The following is a 9501-nucleotide window of genomic DNA, read 5'->3' on the forward strand; positions in this document are numbered from 1 at the left end:
TATAATATTAGATATATATTTTAACAAATATTGTTTAATCATATATTAATTAAAAAAGACCATTTATATCGTCGCATGCAAGTTTAAAAGATATTTTTTTTTTAAGAAATTACACATAATTTGTAGAATATCACATAAAAACGTACAGCTTTTAAAATGCGACAATTTTTAAACATAATTTTAACAGATATAAATATCGAATACAAAAAAAATAGCAAATAAAAATATATATATTTATTCTGACGATTAATCGCGCGTCTACCGTGAATAGCAGATGTATGTGGCAGAAATTTGCTTCTATTATTTCACAAATAAGTCATACATATATGAAAGATTTTAGAGGACTTATTTATTTTTAAAAATTAGAGACTATTTGTTATAGAAAAAAAAATGTATGTAAAAAACACTACTATCAACGATTGGCTAACATACATAATGATTTATAATGTAAAAATACTCAAACTTTAGTTTGATGATTATATCGCAGACGAACAAATTGAATGGACACATTTTTAAGAATCCACTTTAACGAGAATTGTTTTTATAGCGATTAGGTATATATGTAAATATATGAGAGCAGTTTAATAAAAAATAAGTGTATAAATATATAATATATACTTTTAAATATATAGTATTAACAATCCATTTAGAATTTTAAATCTGTTTGATTGTTTATATATACATATAATACCGTTATAATGAATATAAGCAATATTTATTCCTTTTTTATCTATATATAATCATTCTTTTTCAAATTTTATTTACCTCTGTGGCCTTTCTATCATACATAACAGTTAATTTGATATCCTATTTAAAAATTTAGCAGTCTCGTAATGTTTCATTTATTTATTATTTCATTTATATACATATATATATGGCTCTTTTTTAGATCATAAAATCATAGATAATTTAAAAATATGATTATATTCTTGAAATTCACTGCATTAGAATACAATACAAACACGAAAAAATATAGACGATTATATATATATACACACACACATATATTTTCTTTTATTAAAAAACGATATGTTTTTAATAAAGTTGCTTATCATAATTTCAGATCAAAAAATTATACACTTATATATATATTTAATATATAATTTATATGTATAAAAGTATAAAATTTCTTAATTAATTTGTATTTTAAATTTATAATGCTCTAAATTACAGGCACAAACTCTTATAAAATATTTCATATCTCTCTCTTTTATACTTATTTCTAAATACAGATACATAAACTTTCTTTCCCTTCATCAAAAACGTGCAGCGTTGTTTTACTCGCTTTTCTATCGCGCCTCATCATATATATAGAGATTCATTTTGTAAACTCAAATATGTGAAAAATCTCTCAATATTACAAATCTCAAAATATTTTTGGTTCTTATCGAATTCTAAATATATGTATATTATAATACTACTATATCACTTTATGTATATCTCATAAAAATATTTAAAAATGCACATTTAGAGATCTTATAATATATAATGATCGTATGTACCTTCAGAGCATATCTCTAAAAATAAAACTGTAATATAGAATTTGTGATATTTAAAAAGTACTTTGCTACTTGTGCTTTATTGCTTTAAAATATACGTTTCAAGATCATGTATTTCACGCGAGAACGATATTGCTCCCATGCATATCCGTATCGCATCTGACAACGTCTATTGTCCCTTATAGCTCTATAAGCCAGCGTTAGTGTGCAGCAGATCGCCGCGTAATACGGTAATATGTCACTCATCAAACTAATAATCGCGATTGACCATTGCATTATAATATCACCCAAATAATTGGGATGCCTCACATGGCCCCATAAACCAGACAGCATCAATTTCTTACCACGCGACGTCGGAATAGTTTCTAGATCTATAAATTTCAAAAATAGATATTAATCCATTTTGGGAAGAAAAGAAAAGAATAATTATTTTTTCTTATACTTACAAGGTACTGTCGGCGAAACGGGATTCTTCCTAAATTCATTTTTCCGCGAATTACTAGTCCTGTACAAAGCATATCCCATTACAAAACTTAAAATGAATATCCCAGCAAAATAGTTAAATTTTATTCTGAAAATGCATATTAAATAAAAATTAATATATTAGATTAAATACTTATTTATGTTAGCTCTATATGCTTACTTTTGATATAATATAAATCTTGTTGTAAGAGTTGTCAAGAATGGATATAACAAATGACTGACGCATGTCATATATCCAGTTCCCTCGTACATTATTGCAAAGGATGTAAAAATAGTAGCTTCAAATATTAATCCATCTACAATATAGAATTGTTGTAATAAGATAACCAACAATGCAGCTACATTAAGTTGCTCAATATTTAGACTCTTTACATCTCCAACAACTTTAATTATGACAGCCATGTTCACAATCAACTGCAAAATAAAGAATAATTATAATTATATTCAATTTTCATTCCTCTTTCAAATTCTCAATATCTCCATCTTTTACGATAATAGAAATATAAAATAATTACCGTGCCAATAAGAGAAGCTCGTATTAACAAAAGTTTAACATCCAAAGCACCAATTCGCGGATTAATTTCTCTACCCTGCCAAAAATTATATATATTGCTCTTAGTTGATGCATATATATTTAGATTAGCAATCGGAGCTTTTCCTGCTTTCATATATAATCCCAGCGCTAAAAATGTGCCCATAAGCCAGCCACTGACTGACAACTGCACGATGTTATCCAAGATATAATCACTGATCAAAATATTTTTATACATGCATAAACCGAGTAGCATTATGGTCAACATAGCACATAAAAAGCCTAAAAATTTAACAAAAATTTGTAGAAAATAGTAAAAACACAATAATATAATGAAAAATCGTGCATTATTAAGCATGTACCATTTACGCGATATTGAAGTATCCCGATTTTACTATGCTGTCCATCTACAGTTCTCCCAATTGGTATAATTGAAATACAGGCCAAGAATACCAAGAATGCAACATAGGACAATAATCCATGTAAATTTATGTAAGACTCCAAATTAATAGGAAGTTCTACACGAGCAAATTTGCATTGTCCTTTCGAGCACAAGAATTGTGGTAAGATTATAGATATTGGTAAGATAAATATAAGAAAAGATGTCCCAATCCATCCACCCCATTCTTGCGGTTCATCGACTCTATTAATCTCTTTCTCACGTTTCACTGCTTTTTCCCACTTTTCAGTATCTTGCGATAATAAAGGTTTTAAATCCTAGGATACAATTATTAATACATTATGTAAACTGTTACATTGTAAAGTGTAAACAATACGACATAGAGTGTAAAAATGGAATATAACAGAATTAGTAATAGAATATAATATTAACAAGATATTATTAAAATTTACTTGATCTCTTTGCATCGAATATCCCCTTTCTTTTTCTGCTGAAGGATAATCATGTATGTAACTTTTCTTTTCTAGTGGAAGTGAAACAGCTCTATCAATATTTCTCATTAATGTAATTGCCTTATATTCTTGCTCAGTTTTTAGAAACGTCGGCCTATGTATTATTTCCCTTTGCAAGCGTTGTTGCAAAGGCATTGATTCAATTGAACTCCCTGCCAATACTTTTACATTGCTTCCTTCTTTGTGATTGCTTACTTTATCTATTTATTAGTAAAAACAAATTTGCGTATAAAAATATATGTGTGGCAAATAGAGTATTATAGCAAACATATGCTTACCACTTTCAGCATCAATGCGCGATAAAGAGACCTTAGCGAGACGCGTGTTACGAATAGGCAATTTCCTAGCTGTAATTGTTGGCGATCTCGCAGGCGATTTACCTGATTGTCTACTTGGCGAACGTCTACTTGGCGAACGTCTACTTGGCGAACGTCTACTTGGCGATTTCCTGCTAGGCGAATATCTTGAGGGACTTTTCGTACTTGTACTTCTCCCTACTCTCTCATACTCCAAAAATATAAAGAGAATTTTAAATATATATGTATCATTATAAAATATACTTTTATAACATAAAAATAAAAACAAAATTTTTATCTTAAATTTATCTTCTACATATTCTTTCTAAATATATATATATATAGTTTTCGTGATAATATTTCTTTACCGGATAGCAGCTAGCTATTACCTTTATGTCATTTTCTTTAACCATATGCTCAGTGCCCATTTCAAATTGTATCTTGTATCGATTACCCCTAATATTGAGAATCCTTCCTTTATAATATTCAGAAGTATTTGGATGTTTAGCAAGAACCTGTTCACCCTCTGTAAATTTCATTGCGAGACCTAACACAATATTGAAAAATTATAATATATGCATATATATATATCAAAAATATCATCAATTATCAAAGGTTAATTATATTTATTAATTCATTAGCAAAATCTTGATAATTAAATTAATATCTCTGCCAATATTATACATTAGATATAAAGCAATAATCTAAAAAATCAACATTACTCGATCAACTAGCCTTATTTAATTCAGATTTAATCGTAAATTATACAACTCGAGTTAAAAAAAAAAAAAAGATCAATTATTGCTTTACATATAGATAAGATCACATTGGCGAATAATTATGTGCAAAGCAGAAATTATGTATCACGATCGAAAAATGCGGGTACCGCGTGAATTTCGTAATGGTCCGTCAAATATGTACACTGAAGCGGGAAAGCGTCATCCCGCGCTTTTATAGTAATCTCAATCTTGTTGTATTAAAGGCATCTTGTCGTATTAAATCTCTAATCGAAATAGAATTCATCGTGCAACTTACTTGTCGTGCTGCTCCAGATCGGACGACTCTACTCGGCGGATATTCCCGATGCGTCAAAAATAATAAAACTTCGACAAGTCGTGAGGTTACGCCTGATACCGCTCTGGTGCATCATAATAATGCGGGAGAGGGACGCGAAGAAGCACGCACACGCCGTGCGTTCCGAGATACATCCGATATAGGCCACGCGGGAGAGCAAACTTTACCGTTACGTCAATGGGTGCGCACACAATTCGCGATTCTTACATTCGAACACTCACGCCGATTCCTCGTGACATTCCAGCCAAATGTAACGAATATCCAGTCGATTGCATTTTATATCTTATCTCGATGACCGGAAACAAGGCGAAACCTTGTCGGTAATTAAGCGCTCTTATACTACAAAGAGTTTTGTATAGTATATTGTTAAACCTAATGTTACACATAGATTCATATATATTAGCATTATTTTAAAATAAATAGAAAAAGATTAAACTAGAAAAAAATTGTACTCTGTATTTTTATAGTGGAAGCATTTAAATATGGATTTTTCCACGTGTTTCGAAGAAAAAAACAAATTAACAATGTATTAGAAATAACTATAATTAAAAAGTAATTATTAGTAATTAAAGTATTATTCTACGAGCTATAATATATTGTAGATTATTTTTTAATAGCGTTAGGTTAGAATTAATATTAAGAAATATATTTTAATAATAACAATATAAATATAAAAGTTGATTAATAAATAATATTTTTCGATTAAACAATAAATTTAGAAAAGTATATATATATATATATATATCTTGAAATTCCAACAGTCGACGTCGAGATTGCATATTTTGTATGTGCATACCTATATATACAGTTGTATAGGTTGCGTCAAATAAATTTGTTAAATGCAAATTGGAATGAAAAAAGTCGTATGTACTAGAGGTGAAAGAATATAGAATTGTTCGGAATATATTAAAACCAATATGTGTAGTTTTAGAAATTTTTATCTCCTTATACATAAAGATTTCTGAGAAAGTTTAAAATTATAGATGTCAAATTTAAAACGTCAACGTATGTTTCCTTATTACGTGATTTTTGTAATAAAATATTTATATGTACTATTTTTTTAATTTAACTTTTACATTTTTAATTTCTTTTATAACAATATATATATAAATATATGTATACATATAATTTGTTTCAAATTGCATTAGTATTAATTGCAAAATTAATTAATAGGTTACAGAGACGGAGCAACTTAAAGTCTTGACATTAATCTGTCATCTGTCAAATTGCAACGAGTAATCTGGGATCTGGAAAGCATTTGTGTATAACGGTTGCTAGTAAATTGCCATTCTTTTCCGATAACGCAAGAGCGAAAACACACACATGGACGAATTCAACTTGAAGAATAAATGTGAACTCTTTGTATGTGTTGCATATGATAAGGTTTAATTTCATTTATGCACGTAATTTATTTATCTCGTAACGACATATTTTTTTTTTTTTTTTTTTTCAAATTCATACTTTCAGAATTCTTTGGAGAAAATTATAAATTCCAGCGAACATGGTTTTCACGAATACATAGATAACATTCCACAAACATTTGCGACTAATAATCTCGAATCCAAGTTTCAGAATGAGATGAAAGGAGAGAAAACGCAAACGCTTTTTAATGACCTCTCGACGTCGTCTGTTGATGCATCAAAAGGTTATACTTTTTATACAAAACTTTCCGGTTTTATTCCGCGGGCTATAAAATATGATTAAATACATTTGCGATTAGATGTAATAATCAATTTGCAACTTAAGTACATTATAAGTTATATTTTGGATTTATGCATAGATAACGCGAAAAGAATAATGGCGTTGGAATCAAAGTGCGAAGATTTGTGTGATCAAATTGATCGTTTAACGAAAGAAAAACAAACTGCATTCGAAGAAATAGAATGTTTAAAAGATCAAGTAAAACTTTATAACATAATTTCTTTTCTATTAATTTTGTATTATAGCGTCTATACTGTTGTACTACTATTTCTATTACTATTATTAACTGTACTATCATTTATTATTTAACTATTTTCTTGTGTATTGTATTTTTATATCGTATCTTTTTTTAGATGAAGAGTTTCGAATGTACTTTATTTGCCTATTATTTAAAAAATGTGCTGAAACGTTATAAGATATTTTTGTCTCGATCATTTTTTGAAAATGCCATACGTTAATTTGTTCATGTCTCTTTACTTTCGCGTAGATAATAAGTCAGAGTACCTATTGCACAAGCCTAGGTGCAGTATTAAGTAACCTGACTTGGCGTGCTTCTAGATTTCCGCAAATAGTCGATATTTGGTTAACGACTGTAAGTATACGTTGGAAAGATTAAGTGAAAGAGCATAGCATGTTAAAAATTTTATTATATTTTATTATATTATATTTTTATTATATTTGAAATATAACGGAAAGAAAATCCAATTAAAATATATATATACAGGGTGGTCCTCGTAACGGTCGCCACGATTTTTAAGGCACTTACAATAATCTGACATAAAAAAGTTTCAAACAAAAGTTGTGTGGCTTCAAGGGGGCCATAAGATGGTGACAATGATTTGACCTTGGAAAATCATTTGAAGGTCACGTGAGGATCAACTTTAAAATCTTAAATGGAAACCCCCATTTTTTATTTGGTATTCTTGCAGCTGACATCGAGAGCTTTCCAAAACACTATAATAAAGTATTTTTTTATTAAGTACTTTTTGAGTTATTTTATATTTTAATCTGACATATTTTGATATAAAAAATTAAATATCTCGTAAAATATTTAGTTTTTGATAATCTTACCGTAATACTTCTATGTATAGAATAATGAGACGAATCAATTAGTACGAGGACCACCCTGTATATATATATTACAAATTTTTTATATACAATATTATGAAAATATATATCTATAACGATATGTAATATATATTTTCATGTAATATTTTTAGTTTCAGAATAAAATAGGAGAATTTTTATCAATAGTAAACGGCACTTTTGGCGCGTTCGTTAATACTTATAGAAACGCATTCCCACCAACGAGCAATATCGAGTACCAATTTGTAATAGGACTCCTTGGTATTGTTACTAATATATCCGCGAGTCCGGAAGGTCGCGAATTTTTAATTACAAATTTCAATGGCACAGATTTCGTACAAAAAATAATTAAACTAACGCCTGAATTGCCATCAGCTCCCGGATCATTATCTCTAAAGAGGTATAAATATATTTTGACAGATCGACCTCCCCCTTCCCCTTTTTGATATCTGTAAGAAAAATTTTATCTCTTTCAAATTTTGATAATATACTTTCATTGAAAAAAAAAAAAGAGAAGTCTCTTACACAATACACGCTTCTGTGTACGTTGACAATGTCTCGAGTGCAGTTGCAATTGTAGATTAATATTGATGATTCTGTACAACGTGAGTATGAACAAGACCGGCTTGCAATATCTGCTGGAGTCCCAATTAGAAGCCACGTTGAGCCATTGTATGGAGGACGAATCGTCCTCGGAAGAGGTGCAGTTGCTCTGTCTTCGCGTCTTACAATCCGTCACTTACGGTCTCACCGAACCGAAATACATTCACGCCTTGACCACAACAATCGCGATCGAAAGAATCGAAACTATGACGTGCTCAAAACGCAGCGATATAAGCGACGCAGCAAGACAAGTTATAAAACATTTGCAAGATACTAAAAATATTATTAAATGATATACCGTAACGTATAACGCTAATACATGTTCTACAGGGATGCAAGATTTTATGTCTGCAAAAATAAATATGTAATCACGCGTATAATAAATAAACGATTGAATGCTTTAAAACAATTTTTTTCCAACGATTTTGTTGGATGAAAATGTTTTATTATCGAATTTTTTTTAATGTATTTATATTGTCAATAATATTAAGATATAGAAATTAAAACATGCCTACAAGTATGTTTATATCATTTATATATCTATTATTATATTATTTATATTAATATCCTCTTCAATGTATATATATATATATATATATATATATATATATATATATATATATATTCAATGCGTCTTGCTACGTTTATTTATATATAATTAAAATTTTCGTTCTCTTTAAATAATCCAAAATTTATGTTACATATTAAAAGACCTATTTAATAGTCCGCTGCACTAAATTTTTTTACGCACATTTTCTTCACTATCATAGCCAATAATAGGCCATGAGAATATGCACGAACTATCCTTGGAACATATGTTCGTGACTATCACGGGGGGTTGTCGACGATATCGATCTGCAAAGAGCAGGAACAAAATGAAAGCGATCAGGATGCAGTGCGCTGTAACGACGAGTCGATATTATACGGGTTATATAATAGTAGCTATATAGCAATATATGTAAAATACATAAATTATATAATAATAATGAAGAATAAATTAGAGATAATAATGGGAGAGAATGTATAAATTAGATTCTCTTGAATAATTAACTACGATTATAACATTAAAATATGTACTTTTCATATCAACCGTAACAATTATGATTGTGTCGGGTTGTCATTTAAATTCATCAATTTCATTATTAATACATTCGAAATCTACTTGCTTGTATTTCATAACGAATTATTCAAGGAAAGCGAGACATCACAATTGCATTGACCCAGCAGGTATATCGAGGTAATGACCGAACGTTCCAAATAAAACTTTACATACGCTTCCATACTTGTTCCACGCGATACTACATAATACGCATAA

The 9501-nt window shown here is 29.1% G+C and overlaps 2 protein-coding genes across 2 annotated transcripts in view; one reads left to right on the forward strand and one right to left on the reverse strand.

Annotated features, from left to right (window-relative positions):
* Positions 1-945: 945 nt before the first annotated feature.
* Lbr (lamin B receptor) overlaps positions 946-9501 on the reverse strand; it is an 87107-nt gene continuing 78551 nt past the window's right edge. The window contains exons 3-11 of the mRNA XM_070300568.1: positions 4758-5135; positions 4112-4269; positions 3705-3933; positions 3367-3626; positions 2877-3231; positions 2498-2796; positions 2143-2396; positions 1946-2070; positions 946-1870 (exon numbers count right to left, since the gene is read on the reverse strand). Coding sequence (XP_070156669.1) covers positions 1587-1870; positions 1946-2070; positions 2143-2396; positions 2498-2796; positions 2877-3231; positions 3367-3626; positions 3705-3933; positions 4112-4261 — 1956 coding nt within the window. The 5' untranslated portion in view covers positions 4262-4269; positions 4758-5135 and the 3' untranslated portion in view covers positions 946-1586. The remainder of the gene's footprint in view (positions 1871-1945; positions 2071-2142; positions 2397-2497; positions 2797-2876; positions 3232-3366; positions 3627-3704; positions 3934-4111; positions 4270-4757; positions 5136-9501) is intronic.
* LOC138935760 (heat shock factor 2-binding protein) lies at positions 4978-8479 on the forward strand. Its single transcript, XM_070300585.1, has 7 exons — positions 4978-5116; positions 5970-6158; positions 6264-6441; positions 6577-6695; positions 6985-7089; positions 7718-7983; positions 8164-8479. Exons 2-7 carry the CDS (start codon positions 6120-6122, stop codon positions 8477-8479), a joined length of 1023 nt encoding a protein of 340 aa, XP_070156686.1. The 5' UTR covers positions 4978-5116; positions 5970-6119.

This window comes from Polyergus mexicanus, unplaced genomic scaffold (assembly GCF_030449975.1).
Source record: "Polyergus mexicanus isolate NDT 795.1 unplaced genomic scaffold, iyPolMexi1.0 SCAF_8, whole genome shotgun sequence".
NCBI classification, from domain to species: domain Eukaryota; kingdom Metazoa; phylum Arthropoda; class Insecta; order Hymenoptera; family Formicidae; genus Polyergus; species Polyergus mexicanus.

Coding starts and splice junctions, on each gene's coding strand:
- LOC138935760 (XM_070300585.1), top strand. CDS start 6,120: ATGGACGAATTCAACTTGAAGAATAAATGTGAACTCTTT. Junction 6,442..6,576: donor GTCTGTTGATGCATCAAAAG/GTTATACTTTTT, acceptor ATTTATGCATAG/ATAACGCGAAAAGAATAATG. Junction 7,984..8,163: donor GGATCATTATCTCTAAAGAG/GTATAAATATAT, acceptor TTGCAATTGTAG/ATTAATATTGATGATTCTGT.